A 26,958-nucleotide genomic window follows, 5' to 3' on the forward strand; every position below is an offset into this window, starting at 1 on the left:
CAGGGGCAGTTGTGAGGATTCAAGTGGGAAGGGCAACCATAGCTACTGCCTTCAGCTCTTTGTAGCAAATGCATCCATGTCTCTCTCTGCTGCTTCTTTTCATATAGCTACCGTACATAATGGATATAAAAATCAAAATAAAGCAACAACCTCCTGGCACGGGAATCTGCAGGGATTTTTACAAGGCCTGTACAATTCACCCCGTACCTTAAATTCCTTGATAGGAACTTGTGTGTCTTATTTTTGAACGAAAGCTGGGAATCAGGGGCTTGTGATTCATGGGAGAGGGAAACTGCACCCCTTGCCCCCCCCACTGCAGACACCTAGACACCTAACACACCTGAGCATTGCACATGACAAAAATCAGGTGGAAGGGAGCAGCCGTGAGCCCCCGCGGTGCTGCCATTTCAAAACAAATTGGTGGATAACGTAGCAGCGGAAACAAGCAGCCCGCACGGGAGGAATGCGTAGCGAGCCACCACGAAATTCAATTCTTCTTATCTGACCAGTCATCCTCAAATCTTCCCCGGACCTTTCTGTTCAATGGGGTCATTTCCTCCATTAATGTGACGGCAGAGAGTTAACTCTTCCAATTTGGGTCTGAAAGGGGTGCTGCCCTTGGCAGGGCGAGTCTCATGAGCTGAGCGCTGACCCTCTTTATCCCCCTCCGCAGGTGATGAGCAGCCGCTTCCTGCCCTACGAGAACATTGTCACGGATGCTGTTCTAAGCCTCGATGAGGATACGGTGCTTTCAACCACTGAGGTGAGACCTCTTCCCGTCCAAGTCTGCTGCTTTGCTTTTTGCTCTTTGCAGTTTTTGTGCTGGCTGCGTAGGCGAGGATTGCATGATCGGCCGTCTCTGACGTTAGAAATATAGGAAGCTGGCTTTGCACTGAGCCAAACCATGGGAGTCCACCTAGTTCAATGCTGTTTACACTGTCCGGCAGCAGCTGTCCAGGGTTTCAAGCAAAAGCTTTTCCCATGCCTACCTGGAGCTGCCAGAGTTTGCACCTGGGACCTACTTTCCTTTTTAAAAACAATTTTTATTAAAGGTTTTCTTGTGTTAACGAGACAGACAAATAAGCAGAGAAAAGTACAATTTGGGGGGAAAGAAAGGGGAGAGAGAGTGTGATGGGAATGTTGTTCTTTCATTCTATGGCCTAGTGGTGGTGCAGTGGTATCTCTGGTTGCAAACAGGATCCGTTCCAGAGGCCCGTTCACAACATGAAAAGCCCGCAACCTGAAGCGCCGTATCTGCGCAGGTGTGTGGCGCAATTTTGTACTTCTGCGCATGCACAAAGCATGATTTAGCACTTCTGCACATGCGTGAGCGGCAAGCACGGAAGTAACCCTTTCTGGTACTTCCGGGTTGCCTCAGAACGCAACCTGAAAAAACGTAACATGAAGCAAACATAACATGAGGTATGACTGTATAGGGATTATGTCAGTATCACGAATAGAGGTCCTTTGCAGAGAGAGAGATTAGGGCATGGATCAGCAAACTAGGGACTGGGGGCCAGATCAGGCCCAATTGCCTTCTGGATCCGGCCCACGGACGCTCCAGAAATCACCGCACGGATCGCTAGCAGACACGTTGGCGGTGGTGGCAGCGGCGCCTCCTCCCTCCCTCCTCCTGGCTTCTCCCCGCCCTGCCTAGAGGAGGAAGGGGGCTGGGCTTTGTTGGTGCCAGCAGCAGCCGTGCTCAAGCGGCCGCCATTTTAAGCAGCCCCTCTCCAGAGCCCTTTTGCACGCCGCTCATCATCCCTCTGCCACCAGCCCCTGCCACTCACAAGACACAGGTAAGCACCCACTAGGGCTCGTGGTCTCTTGCATCATTATTATTTTTTCCAAAATATAGTCCGGACCCCCACAAGGTCTGAGGGACAGTTGACCAGCCCCCTGCTGAAAAGGTTTGCTGACCCCTGGATTAGGGGGTCCAGAACTTGGTTGGCTGTGTTCTGCCAGTTGCAGTAGGGGCCTTCTTTCCTGATGGACATATGCTCTGCCATTGAGCTATGGTCTTGGACTCTGCCTTCACTATGGCATTACAGTCATACCTCGGAAGTCAAACAGAATCTGTTACGGAAGTCCGTTCAACTTCCAAAACGTTCGGGAACCAAGGTGTGGCTTCTGATTGGCTGCAGGAGGCTCCTGCAGCCAACTGGAAGCCGCAATGGCTGCTCAGGTTCCAAAGTACGTTCGCAAACCGGAGCCAAAACATTTGTCCCACAAGGCGTTCGACTTACGACGTACGACTGTATCTATTGATCCATCTCCGTTCAGTCCCAGCGAACACAATTCCATGGAGCTGGGGTGCTGCTTTGCTGCAGTTGCGTCACTCACAGCATCCTATACTGAACTCTGCTCGTTCCCGTGTCTGTCGGGACGCAGGTTACATTCCACGCTAACAGCAAACAATCAGGTTGCAGCATGGCCCGTTTTCTAAACACAGGCTTTCAGGCTGGAGTTAACACTTTCCTTTCCTTTTAAAGAATGCACATTTTCTCATCCCCGGCCTTCTTGCCTCTCCCTCTCTCTCAGAGCAACACCATTGCCTTGTAAAGCGAACGTTTCCACCCAGATGCCTGTGTTTGATTCCTATGTCTCTGCTTCCCGCATATCAAGAGCTGAGCCCAATCTCTCTTTAAATGAAAGGAGATTCCTTGTACTTGAGAGCTGTTGTGCCCAGAGCAAGATTGTGCTCAAGGAAAAAGACACACACACACAGAAAGAGAGAGAGAGAGAGACTAAAAGCCCGCTGTAGAAAACCAATTTTTACAACTGGGATGAGTATTGATTTCTAGCACCTCTTCCCGCAAAGAGAAGGAGGAGATGGGCGACCGTTTATATAAGACTGCAATATATCGGAAATACATTATTAATGGCAGCTGTGGAAAAGCTTTGGGTCTTTATTGTCCCTTTCGATTTCAGCACTTTTCATCTTCTTGTTCTCTGTAGCTCCTTCCCTCTCCCTTAAAGGGACAAATTCCCCCCTGGAATGGTCAGACGCTGCTGGTTTGGAGCTGTGTGTTGCTGGGCCTTCAACTCCCATCAGCCTCAGTCAGCTTGGTTAGTAGCCAAGGATGATGGGATTTGGAGTCCAGCCCTATCCAGGCAGCCACAAGTTCTCCATTTCCTGCTTCAGAGATGAACGCCTTTCTTGCTTCCAGGGTGGTAGAAGTGCGAGTGCGAGTGCTTGGGTGACCCAGTTCACTTTCTCCTGCATATCTGCGTGAAACTAACGAAGCTCCAGCTTCAGGGCCCTTAATTTTGGAGAGGCGCCAGAAGCAACTTCAGTCCAAATTGCTTTTAGAAAATTGGGTCTATTAGACCCGGTTTGAGCGGCACAACTCAAATTAATTAATTTTTCATTGCATATATTTCAACAATCCCAAAGTTTGAGGGTCAGTAACACAGACATAGCATCTTAAAAAGCAGAGACATCACCTTACCAACAAAGGTCCGTATAGTTAAAGCTATGGTTTTCCCAGTAGTGATGTATGGAAGTGAGAGCTAGACCATAAAGAAGGCTGATCGCCGAAGAATTGATGCTTTTGAATTATGGTGCTGGAGGAGACTCTTGAGAGTCCCATAGACTGTAAGAAGAACAAATCTATCCATTCTGAAGGAAATCAGCCCTGAGTGCTCACTGGAAGAACAGATTGTGAAGCTGAGGCTCCATTACTTTGGGCACCTCAGGAGAAGAGAAGACTCTCTGGAAAAGACCCTGATGTTGGGAAAGATGGAGGGCACAAGGAGAAGGGGATGACAGAGGACAAGATGGTTGGACAGTGTTCTCGAAGCTACCAACATGAGTCTGACCAAACTGCAGGAGGCAGTGGAAGATAGGAGTGCCTGGCGTGCTCTGGTCCATGGGGTCGTGAAGAGTCGGACACGACTAAACGACTAAACAACAAAAACAACACAGACATTATAATGGTGTGGTGATCTGCCGTGGAACAACCCCATTGAAGAAGATTACAGTGGTTACCCAGACTTCATTGCTGGTTGCAAAAAGGTAAAGGGACCCCTGACCATTAGGTCCAGTCATGGCCGACTCTGGGGTTGCGGCACTCATCTCGATTTATTGGCCGAGGGAGCCAGCGTACAGCTTCCAGGTCATGTGGCCAGAATGACTAAGCCGCTTCTGGCGAACCAGAGCAGCACACGGAAACGCCGTTTACCTTCCCGCCAGAGTGGTACCTATTTATCTACTTGCACTTTGATGTGCTTTCAAACTGCTAGGTTGACAGGAACTTGTTGCAAACAGGCCCCCATTTTGGGGAATCCAAAAATGTAGGTTCGCCACTGGACTCCATGTAGCTTATGAGTCTAAATCTCCTTTAAAGACATTACAGCAATGGCCAATCATCATGTTCTGTATGACATGAGTTTCTAACGTGGAGTTGTTGTTGATGAAGCCAGATACTTTAAAGCAACTTATCCCCACCTGGTGCTGCTCAGGTGTTCTTGGGTTACAAATCCATCATCCCTGACTATGAAGTCCAAAACATCTGGAATGCTGCAGGTTACGAAAGGCTGCTTTTAAATTTCTTGAATTCTGTGCCTGACACGCACACACACAAAAAAAAACCCATGAAGGCAAGTAGCCTATCATTGCCCGATTTAACATTTGACAGTAGTCTCCAGTTTGAAACTTGCTTTCAAATTGGAATGATAAAAACCTGGAGGGGGGGGGAGCCCCAAATGGTTTTGTTCTGTTCTTTCATCTTTTACCGTTAATGAAGGTTTTGCCCTTTTCATTCATAATGAAATGAAATATTAAGCCTTTTCATTCCTCTGGGTGAGAGTCCAAAGTTCCATCTCCCATACTGGGAGGGACATGTGTGAGTCTCGTAATTAGAAATCTGTGTGGGCTGACCAAGGGAGGGGGGAGCAGGTGGAAAAGGCTGGTAGGTGGTAGGTTGTTTTCCACGCCACCCATGCCAGATAATCTGTATTGCATCCGCTTCGGAGGGAAATGATTAAAGTGAGCTGTGAGTCTTGCGTCGATCTTCTGCAGTTGACAGTTTTTCATGGCATCTGGGGGAGCCAGGTGGCACTCAAATCCAACTTCCACACTAGCATGGGGCAGCCCAGCAAAATCTCAACTACACCTCTAACCCTAATTTAGCCCCAGTGGGATGCTGGAGGTAACACCACAGGGTTACAATCGATGGAAGAAGCTCCAGAACAGACAAGGGAAGGTATTTGGTGTCACCCTGGAGGCCAATTTTGACCCACCAGATGCTTTCAAACTCTCCCCAAGGCACCGCCAGTCCACGCTAATCCTTGCTTCCCACTCCAAATGTTTTTAATTCTGGCCGGAGTGTGTCCTTGGACTCTTAATAATGCCTCTTGCTTCTCTAGATGGTGGCTCAAGTTGCCCCGCCCCCTTTTGCCTCTCTCCCCTCCCACCACTGGCGTGGCTTTGCCCAGGGGGGAATTGATCCCTCACGGTGAAAAGTGTTTCCCGACCCAGCTAGAAAATTGATACGGAGGCTGTGAGGTTCTGTTTCTGAGCACAATTCAAAGTGCTGGGGCTGACCTTTAAAGCCCTAAACAGCCTCGGCCCAGTATACCTGAAGGAGCGTCTCCACTTCCACCGTTCTGCCCGGACATTGAGGTCCAGCACTGAGGGTCTTCTGGCGGTTCCCTCTCTGCAAGAAGTGAGGTTACAGGAACCAGACAGACGGCCTTGTAGGTGGTGGCGCCCGCCCTGTGGAACACCCTCCCATCAGATGTCAAGGAAATAAACAACTCTCTGACTTTTAGAAGACATCTGAAGGCAGCCCTGTTTAGGGAAGTTTTTAATGCTCGGTGTTTTATTGTGTGTGTTTTCATATTCTGTTGGAAGCCGCCCAGAAAGGCTGGGGAGGCCTGGCCAGATGGGCCGGGTATAAGTAAAAATAACATATTAAGATGATGATGATTATTATTAGTCAGCTGTTAGGGCAGTGTGGGGCAGCACCGGAGCCAAAAATGGGTATTCTGGCTACATTCCTTTTCTCTCTTTTTGCCACGCACTTTGCTGCCAGTGGAGGGACAGGTCGCTGTTGCCATTTGAAATCATGCCATGGCCCACAGGTTGTTTACCCCTGTCCTAGATGGTAGGGAGAATTTGAACACTAGAGTCAGGAGGTTGTGATAGCCATGACTCGCCCTCAACCTGCATTCATTGTTTAGCATGGGCGCAGCATCCCTTGCCTTTCCCCTCCTGCTTTTTTAAATCTTTTCAAGGAAACAGATGTCAGATTTTAGAGCAGGCTGTCGTAAGGTGACCTTTGGCTCCTGGACAGGATGGTTTGGATGCGATCACAGCTGTGGCATGAATGCTCTGCCTGAAGTGCCTTCCGAATGAAAACACTTAAAAGTTTCGGGACGTGCCTTAAAACTGCATACTTCAGGATGTGTGCCATTCTTCACTTCCCCAAAACAGCTTTCCATTCTAAAGGATCTGATAATAACTGCAGCAAGGAAAGCAAGCCATGCTTACTCCATCTTTTTAAAAGTTTTATATTCTGTGTCTGGTGCAAACATAGGCCTTTATTTATTGCTGTTTAGTCATTTAGTTGTGTCCAACTCTTCGTGACCCCATGGACCAGAGCACGCCAGGCACTCCTGTCTTCCACTGCCTCCCGCAGTTTGGTCAAACTCATGTTCATAGTTTCAAGAACACTATCCAACCATCTCGTCCTCTGTCGTCCCCTTCTCCTTGTGCCCTCCATCTTTCCCAACATCAGGGTCTTTTCCAGGGAGTCTTCTCTTCTCATGAGGCGGCCAAAGTACTGGAGCCTCAGCTTCAGGGTCTGTCCTTCCAGTGAGCACTCAGGGCTGATTTCCCTCAGAATGGATAGATTTGATCTTCTTACAGTCCGTAGGATTCTCAAGAGTCTCCTCCAGCACCATAATTCAAAAGCATCAATTCTTCGGCGATCAGCCTTCTTTAATTTGAAGCATTCATGTTTGTGGTTCAGTGCGCTGAGTCTCCCATGATTCACCTCTTCAGCAAGGTTGCTGTGAGACCATCATTTCTCATAGAAAGTCGGCCACAGGAGTGCATCATGGTATTTGTAGTCCAACTTTCAGTGTTTACCATCTCCCTTGCTTCCTCACTGAATCTAACTTAAAGCAGTTTCCGAACAGGGTGGTGGGGTATATGTGAGGATTTCTGGAGCTTACTTTTAGCTGAATTGAGAGAATAGAAAATCAACATTTTCAGCAGAAGGAAACGAGAACACTTTGCCACCCCCACCCGAGTCCTTGAATGAAAATGGTTTAAAGCAGTGGCTTTCTTGTTCACACCAGTAAACATGCAATTCCCACACGGCACACAGATTCTCTACCAGTTGCAAACTTTAGCTTTGCACGAGTCACGCCTGCAAAATGTTAATGCGATTCTCTGGAGCTCTAGACTCCTGTTAACAGGAAAACATTAAAATGTGCATAATTACAGGGCAAAATGTCAAGCAGTCAGTTTAATTTACTGATGAATACAGAGAATTAATGTTTTGCAACAGTTCCCAAGATTGCAAATTATGAATTAGTGGGAAAGGTAATATTTTGTTTTGCTGACATTTTTGAGGCTGTTTGATTACCGCTTGCCACATATGTTCTGTTTGCTTTCCTTGCCTGCAGGTGGATTTTGCCTTTACGGTTTGGCAGAGTTTCCCAGAGAGGATCGTGGGCTACCCTGCCCGCAGCCATTTTTGGGACAACACTAAGGAGCGATGGGGCTACACATCCAAATGGACTAATGACTATTCCATGGTATTGACTGGAGCTGCTATCTACCACAAGTAAGAATTCGGAGCATCATATCTGTTTGAAACCAGTCTCTGCAAAAGGAGACTTTTTATATTTTTTTAAAAAAGCTTGGGTGCATTCAGGGCTTTGGGAGATGTGTTTAAGACAACACATATTAACCTGATTGCCACACATAATGCCAAAATAGGTGGATGAATTGGCACACTGCAGGCGGGTGACACAGGAGAAGAGAATGTGCAGTCCTACATCCTACTCCTGATTCCAACATTCACCCCAAACCCTCCCAATTTAGTGAAAGGTGAGCAGGCCCTAGTCCTGGGATAGGGGGTATATGGCACTGTAGAAGTTGCTGGACTCCAACTCCCATCAGCCCCAGCCAGCAGGGCCAAAGGTGGGAGTTGTAGTCCAACGAGATGTGGAGGGCCAGAGTTTCGCCATAACTTCCCTGGCCTTCAAGATGCCTCTTATTGCTGCTACAGCTGCCCTGGCCTTCAAGATCTCCACTAAATGCTGCAACTGGTACCCAAGGATGGATACCTCTGTACATTCTTGTGTGCATCCTACAGTACCTTGTTTCCCACAATGCACTTCTTCACACCACACCACTGGGCCATCGCAAGAAATCAGCCTTGTTTTACCATAAAATGAGGAGAATTTTGTGGGGTGGGGAGTGGTTTGGGAAGAGTGCCCTCAGAAGACCCATTGAAAATCTGGGAGAGTTGGTTATGGTTGGTGAGGGGAAAATAGCCTTTACACGCTTAAGAGATGCTCTAGTTGGTTCACCTGTGCTATTATTGATAGGTAAAGATTGGTATTTGGGTGGAACCGTGATGTAGCTAGGCCCTGAAAATATTTTCTCATCTCTGTCTCTTCCTTTCCTGTTAGCTAGTTGTTGTTTTTAACAGCATTTCTTGTTAAAACACCAAAGGAGATTCTGGAAGGATTAGAGTTCGAGTTTGTTTCATAGATGACTTTAATTCCCACTTTCAGGGTCCGGTAATTATTGTGTTTTTCTGAATCTCTTTGATGTCGCTCGTATTATAGAAGCAGCCTAACTGTTCCCTTTCATGGGCTTCAATAGACTTCACCCCCAAATTCTTCAAAAGGCCTAAGCCAAAACACTCCTTGGCATCAAGGAAGGACGGACATGTCCTCAGCAAGGGAAGGGTTGAGTTGGCTGGCCATCAAAGATGCTAAACCAGCCAGCTTTGTAGGATGCCAGTATGGTCCTTGTGAATCAGAATTGTTTGAAAATAGTCATCTTTGTTTATTGAGATTGCAAAAGAACAGAGCCACCAAAGGAAGCCTCGTTTTGGTTTTAAACGAGTCGTCATTGTTTTCTGACTTCCCTCGCCTTTGAACAGCCAAGGAAGCCTCCTAGAATCAACCGTTCCTCATAAGGCTTGGTTTCCAGACCCTTGATCATCTTGGTTGCCCTCCTCTGCACACATTCCAGCTTGTCAATATCCTTCTTAAATTGTAGCACCCAGAACTGGACACAAGTGTGGTCTGAAAAAGGTTCTATTACTTCCCTTGATCTGGGCCCTATACACTGGTACCTCAGGTTAAGAACTTAATTCGTTCTGGAGGTCCATTCTTAACCTGAAACTGTTCTTAACCTGAAGCACCACTTTAGCTAATGGGGCTTCCCGCTGCTGCCAAGTGATTTCTGTTCTCATCCTGAAGCAAAGTTCTTAACCCGAGGTACTATTTTTGGGTTAGCTGAGTCTCTAACCTGAAGCATTTGTAACCTGAGGTACCACTGTACTTCTGTTGATGCAGCCTAGAATAGCATTATCTTTTGCTGCTGCTGCATCACACGGTTGTCTCAAGCTAAGCTTCTAGTCTACTAAGACCCATAGATCTTTTTCATGTGTACCATCTAGATGCCCCCTATCGTACATTTGTGCATCTGGTTCTTCCTGCCCAAGTGCAGAACCTCACATTAGTCCCTATTGAAATTCGTATTGTTAGTTTGGGCCCAGTTCTCCAATCTGTTCAGGTCATCTTGAATCCCGATTCTGTCTTCTGTGGCATTAGCTACCCCTCCCAGTTTGGTGTCATCTGCAAATTTGATAAGCACTCCCCTCCCCGCCCAATTCCTTCGCCCAAGTCATTTATAAAGATGTTGAACAACAATGGGTCCAGGACAACTTCAGGCAAAATCTCATTTTGGGGGCAGGCACATGGGAGAATAGATTTTAGGGCAGATAGTCAGATGTCCTTAGATTAGGAGTCCACAACTGGTAGCTCATGGTCAAATAAATCTACCACAGATCACCTCCACAAAGTATACTTCATGGTTCCCTGTATATCAAACATCTTTCCACCTCTGCGATTCCTCAAATTGTAGAGGATGGACTATGGACTCTTTGCCCCCAGTATGGGGACGGATTGTAACTCAGTGGTAGAGCAGGTTGTGGGCAACCAGGAAGTCCAAGGTTCAAGACATGTCAGCTTCTTCCTGATGACCTGGAGAACCATTGGAAGTCAGAGAGCACAACCCTAGGCTGAATGTAGCGATACCCTAACCTGGTATAACAAGGCTTTCTACGTATCCCTATGTCCTGAAAATTGCCGCTCACTGTCCCCTAAAACGCACCATTAAGGATGGATGTGCGCATGTCCCTCTCCCCAAGTTCAGCGGGGCTTAACTCCAGGTAAGTCTGCAAAGGATGGCCGCATCCGATCCTCACTGATGGGACTCTGTTGGTTTGTTTGTTTTTTTACAGATATTATCACTACCTGTACACTCATTTCTTGCCTGCCAGCCTGAAGAACATGGTGGACCAATTGGCCAACTGCGAGGACATTTTGATGAACTTTTTAGTGTCGGCTGTGACAAAATTGCCACCAATCAAAGTAACACAGAAAAAACAGTATAAGGAAACCATGATGGGACAGGTATGTGTCTAGAGACAGCTTTAACCTTCTTGCAGCGATATACATTCTGCACCCCACCCTTTATATAAGCAAACACTTTTTAAAAAATAGGTTCAGTTCACACATTCAGAGAAAGCCACCTAGCATGCTGTATCAAGAGGCTTGCTCCTCTTCCCCCAGGCCTTTTGCTAATTAAACAATCTATATGTCCTTTTAAAGAAGGGCTTGTTTTTGTTTTGATTTGATACTATATTGTGCGTTTTTGTAGTTTTATATTGTAAAGCGCCCTATGATCCTCGGATGAAGGGTAGCATAAAAATTAGTTATTAATCAGAATAATTCCAAGTTTTATTGTCTGCAAACATGTAGTCAGAATATTGCATCTCATCTTGGCTACTTTTTTTAAGTATAGTCATACCTCGGGCTACAGACACTTCGGGTTGCGCGATTTTGGGTTGCTCACCGTGCTGAACCTGGAAGTACTGGAACGGGTTACTTCCGGGTTTCAGCGCATGCGCAGAAGCACTAAATCGTGCTTTGCGCATAAGCGCTGAATCGTGACCCGGGCATGCACAGACTCACGGGTTACGAACGCTGTGGGTTGCGAACGTGCCTCCTGCACGGATCATGTTCGCAACCCAAGCGTCCACTGTAATAGCATGATCTGGTAATACAGGCTTGCGATGGCTTGGATCATGTGAACACCAAAGAGAGCTGCTTGACACATTAACCGCAATGATCAAGTAAATCTATCCTGAAAAGCCATGCTTCCGTCAATATGATAGAGGGCATGCATACTTGTCAGTTAGCATGTTATCATTTAGGAGAGCCGTATCGCCAGCAAAATCAAAAAGCCTGAGCAAGTTTCTAGTCCACAAAAAGCCTTACTTAGCACGCCTCTCTATGCACGTGTCCCTGCTTTAGTCTTCTGCAGTGACTCTTCCAGCTGATAAAGGCCACTTTGCTGCAAGCGGGAGACCATTTACAAGTCTATAATAAAAGTCCTAACACCTTATGGTCTTAAAATCCTGAAAAATGATGTATATAAATATATAGATACATATATATATATATATATATATATATATATATATATATATATATATATATATATATAACAATGAAATCTTTGTGCTGTTCAAAAAATAACTTGAAACCGTGAAACCGTCATACTCTGAGAGGAGGAATGTTCTCAAACTGTGCTGTGACAGATGTGATATTCTATTTTTGAAATTATTCTTTCAAGTGACTTCCCATAAGAAAACAAGAAGATCACTTCGTAATTGTTTCTCTGCCGCCCCAAAACGATTCAGCAGCTTGCGTTAACTGTGGGGATGCAATGTGTGGTTCCTTCTTGGCAAGCAGCCTTTCCTTTTCTGGCTTTTGGGAGCTGCCCACAGATAAGACGTCACTGATCACACACTGATTTTGCCTTTGCTTGGGAGCTGGTAAATTAATTTAGAATTATTTTCATGGGCAGCCCTCTTTTTTTAAAAAAAAGGCATTAGTTTTTAAGACTTACTGGGTCAAAATGCCCTTTGCGTAAACATGTACCTAGCTACTTCCCAGTGTTCTACTTTACAAGTAACACTAAACCATGGTTTAAGCCTGACAAGAATGAGCACTGCTGCAAGGAGGAGTTTGGGAACATCTGCTTCCATTTTACCTTAACCAGAGTTTTTGCCCCTAAATGGTATGGAAAGTGAAACATTAGTTTAAAGCTGGCTGGTTTCCAGTAACAAAAACTAGCCTAATTATTATTATTATTATTATTATTATTATTATTATTATTATTATTATTATTGTGAGGTAAAATCAACTGTGCCTCTTTCTAGATGCAGTTTTTATATTTTTATTAGTTTTTTTAACATATCATTTTCAAGAATTATAAAACATACTTTTATATCTCATACAATTTTTTTGACTTCCATCAATCACATCTAAAAATTTTCCACGCTTTTCCACTTAAATGTAAAAGTGAAAGTAAGAAATGTAAATTAAGTATCATAACTAATGTCACTCTTCTTTATCTTCGTTGCAATATTTCATATATTCATATATTCCTCCTTACAAAACTTCTTGTAGTCCTGCTAGCGTAATTTGTTGATTACAGTTGCTCTTCAAATAGTTCGTATATTTCTTCCAATCTTCTGCGAATCTCTGGTCCCGCAGTTTTTGTAAGCACTTACTACTATTATTTTATTTCAATCTGCTGCTCAATTAATTGTGGGGACATCTTTTAAGTCAATTTTAATGCTTTAGTTTTGCGGAGGGTGATGTGAGATGAATTGAACATTGCAGGCCTATCCTTGACTCCCGTTTGTTTGATTTCCCCTCACAGACCTCCAGGGCTTCTCGGTGGGCCGACCCAGACCACTTTGCTCAGAGGCAGAGCTGCATGAACACTTTTGCCAGCTGGTTTGGCTATATGCCGCTGACCCATTCTCAGATGAGGCTCGACCCCGTACTCTTTAAAGACCAAGTCTCCATCCTGAGGAAAAAATATCGAGACATTGAACGACTTTGAGGAGCCCCGCTAAAGGGGTTGGGGCAGGGGGCGAGAGAGAGAGAGAGAGGGAGGGGGTACCAGACTGTTCGCGTAGCCCAGCACAAACCCACCGCTGACTCACGGAGCCAGACTCTCAACCAAGAACAAAACACAAACCCTCTTGACACGCCAGTGGGAAAAGCAACTCCAAAGGGGAAAGAAAAAAAAAGACTCTTTGTGCTGGACTGCTTCAAAACCACCTCACGGGCTGCAGGTCGCTCAAGACTAGGTTGTGTACAGTTTCATTATGGAACATTAAATAATTATTTTTTGAAATGATTGCTATGCAGGTTTAAACTTTTTTAATGATAAAAACCCTATTAAAAACAGAGTTCTTTCTTTAATCAGAATTGTGTTGGTTGTTGTGTTGAAGGTCGACAGGCTTCACCCTTATGAAAATCTTCCCCACCCCACCCCCAAGTGTGTACGTGCAAGGGTTGTTTTTTATTTTGTCGGCAATAAGAAAATCATGGTGTGGGGCAAGGGCGTTAATGGAAATGGATAAAAACATAACAAGAGCCCTACTGGGTCAGATGAAAAGTTCCATTTATTTCAGGATCCTGCACCCCATCATGGCCACATGGAACGACCACAAGCAGGGCAAGAGGACGATAGCGATGTGCTCCTCGTGTGTCTGTGGTGCTGGAGGTAAAAAAATAGCCACCATATTTAGCCCCTTCAGTGAGATCTCTTGGGAAGAGGTCTTGCACTATGCCAGAGGCAGCCCATTCCACCAACAGTAAGAAAAGCCTGACAGGAAGTAGAAAATAAGGTAACACCCTAGTAAACAAATGGGTTTCTACTGGAAGTGCATCATACGTAATTTTATTTGTCTGCCATCTTTCCGCAGTTCAATCCATGTTCAAGCCAGCTTAATACTTGGGTAGGGTGGGGGGAGAGGATATATAACTGCAACTTAAGAAAAGTAGTCATACACAATAAAACATTCAAAACACAAAACCAATCTCAACAGTTTCAACATAAATATAAAGATACAAAAAGCCAACAGCAACTTCGATCACCCCCGCAACAACAACAAAAACCCAAACGACCCCCAAGTCTGATGGTCTGGTTCAACAGCCTCAGCTTCTGCAGCTGGAGTCAGTCCAGGCCCCACTGTCCCAGAACAGGTGGGAAAAGCCTTCAAGGTGGGGAGCCGGTCCTCCAGGACTCACAGCCAAGTAGCACCTGCTCTTCTTGTTGGGGCTTGTCAGTGGGACGGGAAAGGGTTGTAGCTCAATGGTTAGTGTGAAACCAAGCACCTGTCTCCTTGATCCTTGCCCATCCTGGCTAATAAAAGCAAGCCGGGAAGGGCTGGGCGATGGGCTCTGCGGGGTGCTGAATGCTTCCTTCTGTGAGGGAGCATTCCCAGATCCGCTGAAAGAGGCGGTCATTAAAAAACATTCTTAAAAAACCATCTTTAGACCCGGCCAGTATGGCCAACTATCACCCAGTCTCAAATCTTCCATTCTTGGGCAAGGTGATTGGGTGGCTGGTTGCTGAACAACTCCAGGCACGCCTGGAGGATGCGGACCATTTGGATCCCTTCCAATCAGGATTCAGGCCTAATCATGGGACTGAAACTGCATTGGTTGATGATCTGTGGCGGGCTAGGTGAGGGCCGTTTCCTAGTTCTGCTGGATCTCTCAGCGGCCTTTGATACAATTCTGGACTGTCTAGAGGGGCTGGGAGCTGGGGGCACTGTTATACAGTGGTTCCGCTCCTTCCTCCTGGGCTATGTTCAGAAAGTGATGGAGGATGAGTGTTCAGATCCCTGGGCCCTCACTTGTGGGGTGCCTCAGGGTTCTGTCCTCTCCCCCATGCTTTTTAACATCTACATGAAGCCGCTGGGAGAGATCATCAGGGGGTTTGGACTGGGTGTCCATCAATATGCAGATGATACCCAGCTCTACCTCTCTTTCAAATCAGAACCAGTGAAGGTAGTGAAGGTCCTGGGTGAGTGCCTGGAGGCGGTTGGAGGATGGATGGCGGCTAATGGATTGAGGTTGAATCCTGACAAGACAGAAGTACTGTTCTTGGGGGACAGGGGGCGGGCTGGTGTGGAGGACTCCCTGATCCTGAATGGGGTAACTGTGCCCCTGAAGGACCAGGTGCGCAGCCTGGGAGTCATTTTGGAGACTCTCAGCTGTCCATGGAGGTGCAGGTCAATTCTGCATCCAGGGCAGCTGTCTACCAGCTCCACCTGGTACGCAGGCTGAGACCCTACCTGCCTGCAGACTGTCTCGCCAGAGTGGTGCTAGACTGGTGACTGGGAGTAGCTGCCAAGACCACATAACACTGGTCTTGAAAGACCTACATTGGCTCCCAGTACGTTTCCGAGCACAATTCAAAGTGTTGGTGTTTACCTTTAAAGCCCTAAACAGCCTCGGCCCAGTATACCTGAAGGATCATCTCCACCCCCATCGTTCTGCCCAGACACTGAGGTCCAGCTCTGAGGGCCTTCTGGTGGTTGCCTCATTGTGAGAAGCAATGCTATAAAGAACCAGGCAGAGGGCCTTATCGGTAGTGGCGCCTGCCCTGTGGAACGCCCTCCCACCAGATGTCAAAGAGAACAACAACTACCAGACTTTTAGACGACATCTGAAGGCAGTCCTGTTCAGGGAAGTTTTTAATGTGTGACATCTTAGTGTATTTTTGGTCTTTTGTTGGAAGCCACCCAGAGTGGCTGGGGAAACTTAGCCAGATGGGCAGGATACAAATAATAAATTATATTATTATTATAGCATCTGCTTTGCATGCAGAACATCGCAGGTTCAACCCCCAACATCTCCAGGGCTAGGGCTAGGCATGCCCTCTATCTTAAATCCTTGCTGGCCACTGCCAGTCAGGATACAGGGGACAGTACTGAGCTAGATGGTCTGATAAATGAGGTGGACAAAGAGTAAAGGTATATTCTGGGGCAAAAAAAAGGCTGTGAATATGAAAAACAAAATGGATATTTAAGCTACTCACAGTTTAGGGTTTGGACATAGTGCTTAACTGGTTAATGGGGGGGGTACGCTTTCAGTCTCCTGGGGGCAACCCTGGGGGCAGAGAGTACACAAGCCAATAAATATAGTTGGTAATTATGTCTGAATAAGGTAACTCCAACCTCTTCCTCAAATAATTATTTCAGTTTTCTTTGCAATCTCCCTATCCTCTGCTCCTTTCACGCCGTTGTCATCTAACCGTCTGTTTTCCTGGGCTTATTTCCTACGTTGGGGCTAGTTTTTTAAAAAAAAGTTTTTTTAAAAAAATGTCCCGTTTTTCTTCGCAATATCTGTCTCTATTTCTCTTGATTTCAACATGTTTGTCAACACTGTTGCTAACATTCCAACTCGCAAAGCAACCGCCTGCACATTCTCTCTAAAGATTTAAACCCCATTAAACGCAGCAGGATTTGCTTCTGAGTAGACTTTCTTAGGGCACTGTTCTGCCGAAGTTTACCTGGAAGTAAGCTCCACTGAAAATGATTTGGCTTCTCTGCAAGTAAAGAAAGGTGTTTAGCATCAGGCCACAGAATACTTGAACTGTAACACTTCACTGTGCCCTAAGAGATCTTAGCAGAGATGCAAAATATGCGAGAGCTCGTCAAATTATGGGAGCTGTTTATCTCCGATAGGTGCCTTGGCATAGTCCTTGCCCCCTACAGTGAATAGCTAAAATAATGAATTTGGCTTCCTACATGTGAATACCCTTCACCATTCTTTCTGTTTACAGATAGCTAATTAAATAAAGGACAATAAACAGCTTAACTCCAGGATGATCTCAGGATGGTACAGGGCCTTTCTCCTTTGTAGCACGTTTCCAAGACACATCTGACTGCCTCGGCAAGTATGCATCTCGCAGACAACCTTGGAAAAGGCTGCCCCAGATTCAGGAATTTGCTCCCAAGCAAATATCCCCATTCTAAAGGCCTCCAGCCGGCAGTGTCCCCATTAGAGGGAAAGACGCTTGCAGCCGTGGGGCACGTTGGCGATCTGGTTGGTTTATGTGGCAGGGCGGATCCGGATTGTATGGAGAGCTCTAGCACGGAGCTTAGAGACCAAGCTGCCCTCCATTCAACACATCCCTCGCTCTTGTGTGCTTTGCAGAGCTGTTCAACTTGGGCTGCGCACAAAGAAACCCTTTTGTGTAGCTTTGTGCATGTTCGGTTTCAAAGAAAAGTAGTTCTCCTTTTTTAATTGTGTGCGGCAATTTTTGCCAACAGAATGGCTTTCCAACTCATGAGGTTCCCGACGACTAAATACATGGGGTGGGGAATTAGGGCTGTTTCTGCCCCTTTTCATGCCACTTCTGGGTTCGCAGTAATGTGCATGTGTGCAGTCGCGTGTGCCTTGAACGCATGTCAATGGGGAGTTGCCTGTAATAGGACTTGTAAAGGAAAGCAATAAAACCCCTTGACTTCCACCTCAAAGTTTGAAGTGCCACTACTCAAACCGAAGACATCATATTCCAAAATAATTGCCTCCGAGTCCAGTTAGCTTAGAGTTTGTTTGCCCACTGTGTTATATTTTATGTGTAGATCATTTCCGCACATCTAAGTCCTCTGCTTGAAAGGCTCTTGGGAGCCTGTATTTGAAGGTGTCCTTCCTTTGAAGAACTCTCTGTCCAAGGCTGGATGAAAGGTAAGGATGAGAAACTGGGGTCTTAAGGTGACTATCAGGAGTTAAGCTAGATTGAATGGGCAGAGACCAGCTCATTCGTTTTTCCCAGTATGGTCAGATGTATTGTACTTTCTATTTATCATAACCATTTCTATATTTGCATCTAGGAATATGAACTAGCAAATGCAAATTTTATGCAAATGAACCATCTCTTCCACCCTCTTTTCGTGATGCATTTCTTCCTTTTGGGCCATCCTACATCTAAAAGGGGATGCTGGTGGCACTGTGGTCTAAACCACTGAGCCTCTTAGGCTTGCTGATCAGAAGGTTGGCAGTTCGAATCCGCACAACAGGGTGAGCTCCTGTTACTCTGGCCCAGCACCTGCCCACCAAGCAGTTCGAAAGCACGCCAGTGCAAGTAGATAAATAGGTACCACTGCAGCGGGGAGGTAAACTGTGTTTCCATGCATTCTGGCTTCCGTCACGGTGTTCCATTGCGCCAGAAGTGGTTTAGTCATGCCAGTCACATGACCCAGAAAGCTGTCTGTGGACAAACACCGACTCCCTCGGCCTGAAAGATGAGCGCCGCAACCCCATTGTCAATTTGACTGGACTTAACCGTCAAGGGATCCTTTACCTTAACCTTACATCTAAGGGCCAGCCTTGAATGAAATACCAAGCATGAATCTATTTCCATGAAGTGAAATGAAGGAGTTACAAGTTGGGGAAGGTCGATGCATTTTTTGTCGTTGAACTCATTTCTAAATACTCCTTGCATGGATTCAGTTTGAATGCAGTTCATTTCTGAAGGAGGGCTGTTCGCCGGGGAATAGGCAGAAAACGAATGGCAAGTGTCCAAGATCAGGGAGTTACTGGCTTGCCTTGTAAGCATTTGGCAATCTCCTGATAGCGTGTCCATTTCTCATTCCAGTTTTAATATTATCATAACGTCCCCCACCCTAAAAGTTAATATTTAACTTTTTGTAAAGATTTTATCTTGATGTGTCTAATACAAAGCTGCTGGGAAGGTAGCTATCTACCATGAAGATCATGAAATAATTCTCCCCGCTCTTAACAGTACATGTTTTTTAACTCATAGACCACTCTGGGGTGCTTTTATCATGAAAGTGTGAGGCTAGGATAACCAGCTTTCAAACTGACACCAAATCCTCTACCACTTTTATTAAGAAATAGGCAGAAAGGGCTTTCTGGGGATTTATTGCAACAAAACCTACATATATCTTTTTAGTTACTCAAGCTGACCTCCCAAAACAATGTTAAAACCACCATCTGTATTACCAACAATACAGTGGTACCTCGGTTTAGACACGCTTCAGGTTACAGACTCCGCTAACCCAGAAATAGTACCTCAGGTTAAGAACTTTGCTTCAGGATGAGAACAGAAATCGTGAGGCGGCAGCGGGAAACCCCATTAGCTAAAGTGGTACCTCAGGTTAAGAACAGTTTCAGGTTAAGAACCCAGATCCCACCCACCTAACTTTTCAAGATGGAGACACCTGGATGGTGGTGAAAGACCTTGACAAAAGCTCTCAACGAACAGGCAGAGGGGCTGAGCTGATTTTATACATGACAAAGTGGGCCTTTAGATGCCTTGGCCCCAAGTGATGGTTGACTACATCTCCCATTATCTTTGACCCTTAGCCCCTGCTGGCTGTGGCTGATGGGATACGGAGTCCCACAAAACTGAGGACCATAAGTTTCCTCCACCCCACCGTTTTATACATTTCCTTCACTCACACATACAAGAATATTGCTTGTTAAAGGAATCATGCAAAGCCCTTTAAGAGCCATTTTTAAAAGCAACACCCAAACAACCTTGGAATAATGCATCATTCTGTCAAACTGTGGTTATTATTAACTTCTCGTAATTGCTCTTTCCCTTTTTAATTTCAAATAACACAAAAGTAGGATACAGGGCGAAACAATTTCCCCCTAAATAAAAGATTCAGGTTAGGAACACAGGAAGCTTGCTTCATAACAAGTCAGATTATTTGTCTCTTTAACCCAGTGTTGTCTAAACTGTCTGGCAAGAACTTTGGAGGGTTTCAGACTAGAGTATTTCCCATGCCTACTTGGCAATGCCAGGGAGTGAACCAGGGCAAAGAAACCCTCTGTGGTGCCCCTGAATCCCTCCAAGGCATAGAGCTATTGCTTGAAGCCAGTGATGCACTCTGAAATTAGACCTTCCTAGGGAAGGGCAGGGGATGCAGTTGGCGCTGTGGGTTAAACCACAGAGCCTAGGACTTGCCGATCAGAAGGTCGGCGGTTCGAATCCCCGCGACGGGGTGAGCTCCCGTTGTTCAGTCCCTGCTCCTGCCAACCTAGCAGTTCGAAAACACGTCCAAGTGCAAGTAGATAAATAGGTACCGCTTCGGCGGGAAGGTAAACGGCGTTTCCGTGCACTGCTCTGGTTCGCCAGAAGCGGCTTAGTCATGCTGGCCACATGACCCGGAAACTGTACACCAGCTCCCTCGGCCAATAAAGCGAGATGAGCGCCGCAACCCCAGAGTCGGCCGCGACTGGACCTAATGGTCAGGGGTCCCATTACCTTTACCTAGGGAAGGGCAGAGCTAGATCCTGCCATAACTCAGTGGCAGAGCACCTCCAGGATGAATTCCTGACATCTCTACAACAGGGCTAGGGAAAAAAAACCTGCAAGAAACCCTGGAAAAGTCCCTGTTTGTGTTGATAATACTGAGGCGGAAGACCAGTGGTCCAAACTGGTATAAGGCTCTGTCCCTATGGCTCCTATGTTCATTGGAGATTAAATTTCACCCTCTTTGAACCATTAGGGAGCAGGGGAGTGAGACTAAAACAGTATCCATATGACACAAACCCCAAAAAATGTATCTGACCACACATGCCCCTCCCATCCTGGCCGAGCCAAGTTGCCCAGGCTTTGAAAGTAGCAACAGATCTGCCATTTTGCTCAAGCCCTAGGATTGATCTCGTTGTGAGTGCACTTCTGTTGGCCCAGTCACTGCCTGTGAGCCTAACCTACCTCACAGGGTTGTTGTGTAGATTAAACAAAGAGGTGGGAGAAACCATGTAGGCCCTCTTGAGCTTCTTGGGAGGAGAAAAAGGCAGGATAGGAATGCAATAAATAAAATAAATAATAAATAATAAATAAAACAAAACCTAATTTCAACATACAACTCCAGAAGGTGAAAATATAATTCCAGGAAGACCAATGGCCAGCCTGACTCAATATAATAATTTTTTATGTGTTCTATGGATGAGGAGGAGAACCAGCTTCTTGCCTTTCATGGACAGCTCAGCCATTTTATGTGTTTTCATGGAATCATAGAATTGTAAAGTTTGAAGAGACCACTAGGTCCCTTCTAGTCCAACCCCCCTGCAGTACAGGAATCTTTCACCTTATGTGGGGCTCAAACCCTCAGCCCCGAGATTAAGAGTCTCATGCTCTATTGACCGAGCTATCCCAGGGATGAGGAATGTGGATTTTGAAGCAGTCTCACAGTACAGCTTTGCTCATTCAGCATCTTAACTCTGCCCCCCCCCCCATTTATAATTGTTATGTCATGCTCTGTATTGTATCTGTCTTCATTTCAGCTCTTTCCCACACTTCCGTAATTCATTAATTAGCAGCTGTTGTGTTTATTTTTATGCAAGTAATTAAGATAATACAACACGAGTTGTTGGTGTGTTTTGTTTTTTTTAAAAAAGCAGCAGCAAAAAACAGAATCTTGAAATAAATCCATACCCCTCACACAGACACACAACACAGGAACTCATTTCTGAAACCTGAACAGCTCTCCCTTCTAGGCTGTGATCCTGTGAAATACTGTGAAGGATTCTGGGGTATGTTCTCCAGCTAGTCAGAGAGGAACATTTCAATTTATGTGGGGCAGTTAGCTGGGCCTGTTTGGGCTTGCCCACGACTCACGTGATACAGTGGTACAGTCACATTGTTTTAGGCTCTGGGCTTCCTGGTCTTGAGGGGGTGGGGTGAAGAGCCAGCCAGCTCAGTTGGTAGAGCACAAGACTCTTAATCTCAAAGGTCATGATTTTGAGCCCCATGTTGGATTCCTCTATCGCAGGGGGTTGGACAAGATGACTCTTGTGGTTCCCTTCCAATTCCATGAGTCTATGATTCATAACTACCATTAATTAGTTGGATTCGGCTAAGGACTCAGCCATACAGCTGCAAATATAATGTTTTAAGTGCATTATGTGACACTAGATGGCGATGGTGAGCCAATAGTAAATTCAATATATATTTTAAAACGTTTTTGTCTTAAAGTATTTTCACAGTGTTTTTTTTTTCATGTGTGTAGATTCAGCCTAAGTCATCGGGTGAGTGGAATGACTTCTGTTCACGCAAGAAAAACTCCCCTCCCACTTCTCTCCTGGACAACCCTGTAGCACCCATAGATTTTCTCCAGAGGGTTGGGAGAAAGCTCCTGAGTAGATTTGAGGGTATGCAGAAGGTGTGCAGAGGGAGAAGATACTCTGTTGTACAAGCAGAAAACTTAAGGCAGTTATATAGATAATCACATGGGTTGTTGGCTGTGCAAATGAACTTCCCCTCCTTCTCTCCTCCCCATGCATCCTGCACGCTCCTAAATCTGTTCTGAGGGTTCTCTCAACCTTCTGGAGCAGATTTGTGGAAAGCTCAGGGGCTGTGTGGGGAAAGGAGAGAGAAGTCCTACTGCACAAGCGGAAATCCTAGCGCTATGAGATTTATTTAGCTGGATACTGCTTTTGAATACAAATGTTTGCCACTGTTATTATTGCCACAGGAGCGTGATGGTCTGCAATCACACAGTTCAAAGCTGGAGTTAGTTCTTCATAGCAAAAACATGATCTCCACAGATTTGGTCGGTTGCCAGGCCTAATGAGCAGAGCAGCTCGTTCCTGGCGGTCTTACTCCAGGAAAATCAGTTGCCGAGACTGAAAGTCCCCACCTCCTCACAGCTGTCTTAGCCCCCTCCTCTCCATGGCTGTCCGGACCCCCTGGCCTACCTGGCAGACGGATGGTGTGTCCAGACGAAATTCCAAGTCCAGAGGCCAATCCTCACAAGCGAAGTCCAAAGATCAGGAAACACAGTCTAAATAAGCCAAGGTAGAAGTTCATCAGCCAGGACACAGTCTGGAGTCAATCCCGAAGCAGAAACCCGTGAAGGTCCAAGGAGAATACCAGATGAGCTTCCCCAACATGGCCAGTTGAGCAGACACAGTACCTGCTGATTGCAGCATCTGGGCTTGATGTGGCATGTGAGCCTCACCTGCTCTCAGTTTGCCCCACCTGAGGAATCACATGCCTCCTTCCCCACCTGGGCAGCTAGTGAACTAGGCTGCAGGCTCTGGCCTGCCTCTGATTCCTGGAGTGCCCTGCCTGCTGTTCCCTATGTCTCAGGACCTGCCGTGTTTGTGGGGATGGGGGTCTCTCTGGCGAGGGGGTCCCACTGCTAGGCTTCCTGTGATCTGTCCCCTGTCCCCTCATCATCCTCTGTCATCCTGTGAGTACTGTATAGTATATACACAAAGTATCAAATGTGGTGACAGTAATAATAATACAGCAAAACAACAACACCATAAACTGGCTTATAAGTATAAAACCAAATTTACTAGAATAATAGCTAGAATAATAGCTAGACTCATAACCATTCAAACAACAAACATTCTAAGGTGCCATGTGCAAGACAAAGCCAGGAGATACTGTAAACATGGAGTGGATAAATGTACAACTGTATCTTAACAAGTTACATGTTACATGCAGTAAACGTTATACAGACTGGATAAATGAACCGTTCAACAAGTAGCGTAAGTCCAGTCGCAGAAAGGCAACCCCGTGCTCCCACAACGGCAAGGGTAGCACACTGGAGAATATGAAAAAGTTTTTCAAAGATTGAACTGGATGAGATGTTCTTCAATGGGTCTTGAGTTGGAAACACAAAGCCGTATGCATGGATCAATCATGGGAAGGCAAATCAAAGCCACCACCCTGGTGAAAATAACACAAGTGGGCAAAGGGAGACCTGTTCTCTGGATATATTACAGGTTTCGCTACATGCTTCATCAGTCCAAAAAGCCAGTCATACAAAACGGTTTGCTCAGGATAAAGAAAGTATTCACAGGCACACCTGTAAGTACAGCTTGCTCCTGTGTGACGTACTCCCAGCTGCACCTCTCACCAGGAGCCTCTTCCTCTTCCCCAAAGTCCTGCCAGTTCATGACAATGGCTTTCTCCAAGCAATCAGATACTGCGCCTGCACACAGCCAACCTCTCTTCCACCCATTTCATGCCTCTTCTGGTTCTGGGAGACAAGGGAGGAGAGGAGTTCATCACAGCAGGAGGAGGAGGTACCCAGACTTTTCACCAGCCTGACTCATCTCTGCCTCTCTTTATAATATATAAACATATATTATACAGGTTGCTATGGAGAAAATCCATTAAAAGGCAACTGCACCCAAAGGAACTATTGGGGGGGAGGAATTGGGGGGGAGGGGGTGCCATATTACCAAAATCCACCCCTCCTTGAGCCTAGTCAATGTCAACAGCACCTGAAGTGTTAGAATGCTTTCAGTGTTGAAATGAACACAGCTGATGGTGAATGTGCATCATTTGCAGTCTGGTACCCTACCAGAGTACAAAAATATTTCCTATTAAGTGGTTCTTAGAGTTTATCACATCCCAGAATAAAGGAAAGGTGAAGCAGCTGTCCTGTCTCGGTAACAACCTTTTAACCAGGTTGTTCTTGAGCCGGGTCAGTGAACTATATTAAATTGCCCGGAATAAATTGGCTTTTGTAATATGCTAATAAATTAAAAATAAATAGATGTGCCATGCACATTTTTGCCACGCAGCGCATTATCATAAGTGACACTGAGAATGCCTTATGGTCTGGGATGCAATGCTCGTGCACGTTTGTAAGCGTGGAATGGAAAGTGAAAGACGCCTAACTCGAAATGGAAGAAGATGCTTTCTGCCCAAACCCTAGTTTTCCATTTGAACATTAGCTGATAGCTCAGTCGATAGAACTTGAGCCTCTTAATCTCAGGCTTGTGGGTTTGAGCCCCACGTTGGGCAAAACTTTCCTGCACTGCAGGGGGTTGGACTAGATGACCCTCGGGGTCCCTTCCAACTCTGCATTTCTATGAACTGCAGAAATGCAAACGCCAATGGATCGTCTTGAAACTAAGTCCTACTCAGAGTAGACCCACTGAAATGAATGGGAGAAAGCCAGCCACGTCCATTAATTCCACTGGATCTCCTCTGAGCAAGACAGGATACAGTACAACTCAAACATCCAGAGTCAGCTGCAATGTCACTCAGTTTCTATTTGTGGTAAATCAGATTTGTTGGAGGTGGGCAACCAAAGGACGAGGCCCTGGGGTCAGGAGGAAGCACTGAATCTTCAGATAGGAGGCAGTAAAGGGAAATTACTGCCCTCCCGCCATGCATGGTCATTGAATGTCTGAACCACCACAATCTCTGCCCAGAGGCTTGCATGTTTGGCTCAATCCATGTGTCCGAAAGCCCAGTCTGTGGCAGGGAAGAAGTGGATCCAGCTGCAAATCGCTTCAGAGGCTGCATTCCTCTCACCCCAGCGATTATACCGTGTCTCGTCTTTGCTATTATTATTCCTTTTTTGTTCTCAAAAAAGCCACTCTTTCCCCTAGCCGTTGTGAAACTGCATTGCGAGTCTTAGACGCATGGCCTCCTCCTATTTCTTCACCACAAGCATGGTCGTGTCCATTCTGCTCTGAGGAAAACTTGGGCCACATTCACAGCGCACATTCGAAGCACTACAATGCCATTTCCAACAGTCGTGGCTTCCCCCAAAGAATTCTGGGAGATGCAGTTTGAGGAGGGAGTTGTTAGGAGACCCCTGTTCCCCTCTCAGAGCTCCATTTCCCAGAGTTCCTTGGGAAGAAGGGTAGTCTGTTAAACCTCTCTGGGTATTACAGCTTTGGCAGGGGAACAGGGGTCTCTGAACAATCCTTAATGGATTATATTTCCCAGGATCCTTTAGGGGAAGCCATGACAGTTTGACTCTTGGTGCTTTAGAACGAGTAGTGCAACTGTGGCCTTGTGCGAATGTGCGAATGAGATGCCAGAGATATGGGTTACGCAGAGGGATATGTTGTTGTAGTAGTAGTAGTAGTAGTAGTAGTAGTAGTAGTAGTAGTAATAATAATAATAATAATAATAATAATAATAATAATAATTTATCATTTATACCCACTCATCTGACTGGGTTTTCCCAGCCACTTTGGGCAGCTTCCAACACAATATTAAAATACAGTAATGCATCAAACATTAAAAGCTTCCCTAAACAGGGCTGCCTTCTGATGTCTTCTAAAAGTCTGGTAGTTGTTCTTCTCTTTGACATCTGGTGGGAGGGTGTTCCGAAGGGCAGGTGCCACTACCGAGAAGGCCCTCTGCCTGGTTCCCTGTAACTTGGCTTCTCGCAGTGAGGGAACCAACAGAAGGCCCTCAGCGCTGGACCTCAGTGTCCGGGCTGGACAATGGGGGTGGAGAAGCTCCTTCAGGTATACAGGACCGAGGCTGTTTAGGGCTTTCAATGTCAGCACCAACACTTTGAATTGTGCTCAGAAACGTAATGTTTTGTTGAGTGGAGGCCTATCTTTTCAGCAGGCCTTTTTTTTATGGCTACCAACCAAGCTCCTCCTCCATGCCTGTTGCCTCTTGCGATTCTTCTGTCTCTAAGCCAGGGAAATCACTAGCAATATTCCAACTCCTACACGAAGGAGCAGTAACCCCCGTGGGGAAAGTGGGTGTGTGGAGTGCCTTGCGCTCTGTCTTTTTCTTCCAACAGCGCATTTTGCTGTAGTCTGTCACCGTCAAAGCCTGAACCAGCCTCCCCTGCACCTGAGGAAGCATCCTCTGCTTTTCAAACATCCTTACAAGCTCATCTCCTTCAGATTATAATAGCTTTTTAAGTCAGCCTGCCAAGATGCTTATATTGGCCACCGTGTTTTATTTGTAAAACAAACAGTGTGAGGATTCTAGGCAGGCTGTAAGCAACGGCCTGTGGCGCGCAGCCCCTTCCTTGCACAACACCAGATATGTGGGTCTTCCTCTGATCATTCAGCCGTGCTCAGCGGGGAAGGGAAAAGGTTCTGTGCATGCTTGGAGAGGAG

At 46.0% G+C, this 26,958-nt stretch overlaps 1 protein-coding gene and 1 long non-coding RNA gene across 4 annotated transcripts in view; one reads left to right on the forward strand and one right to left on the reverse strand.

Moving 5' to 3' along the window:
• EXT1 (exostosin glycosyltransferase 1) overlaps positions 1-13,542 on the forward strand; it is a 258,791-nt gene extending 245,249 nt beyond the window's left edge. Inside the window, exons 8-11 of the mRNA XM_081918797.1 lie at positions 674-763; positions 7,639-7,799; positions 10,500-10,671; positions 12,992-13,542. Coding sequence (XP_081774923.1) covers positions 674-763; positions 7,639-7,799; positions 10,500-10,671; positions 12,992-13,177 — 609 coding nt within the window. The 3' untranslated portion in view covers positions 13,178-13,542. The remainder of the gene's footprint in view (positions 1-673; positions 764-7,638; positions 7,800-10,499; positions 10,672-12,991) is intronic.
• LOC309374226 overlaps positions 1-23,027 on the reverse strand; it is a 31,780-nt gene extending 8,753 nt beyond the window's left edge. For all 3 annotated transcript variants that reach the window (XR_014170420.1, XR_014170421.1, XR_014170422.1), the window contains exon 1: positions 22,813-23,027. This is a non-coding gene — a long non-coding RNA (uncharacterized lncRNA). The remainder of the gene's footprint in view (positions 1-22,812) is intronic.
• Between the last annotated feature and the right edge of the window lie 3,931 nt (positions 23,028-26,958).

The sequence above is a fragment of the Podarcis melisellensis genome, assembly GCF_964234715.1.
Source record: "Podarcis melisellensis genome assembly, chromosome: 7".
Classification (NCBI taxonomy): Eukaryota; Metazoa; Chordata; class Lepidosauria; order Squamata; family Lacertidae; genus Podarcis; species Podarcis melisellensis.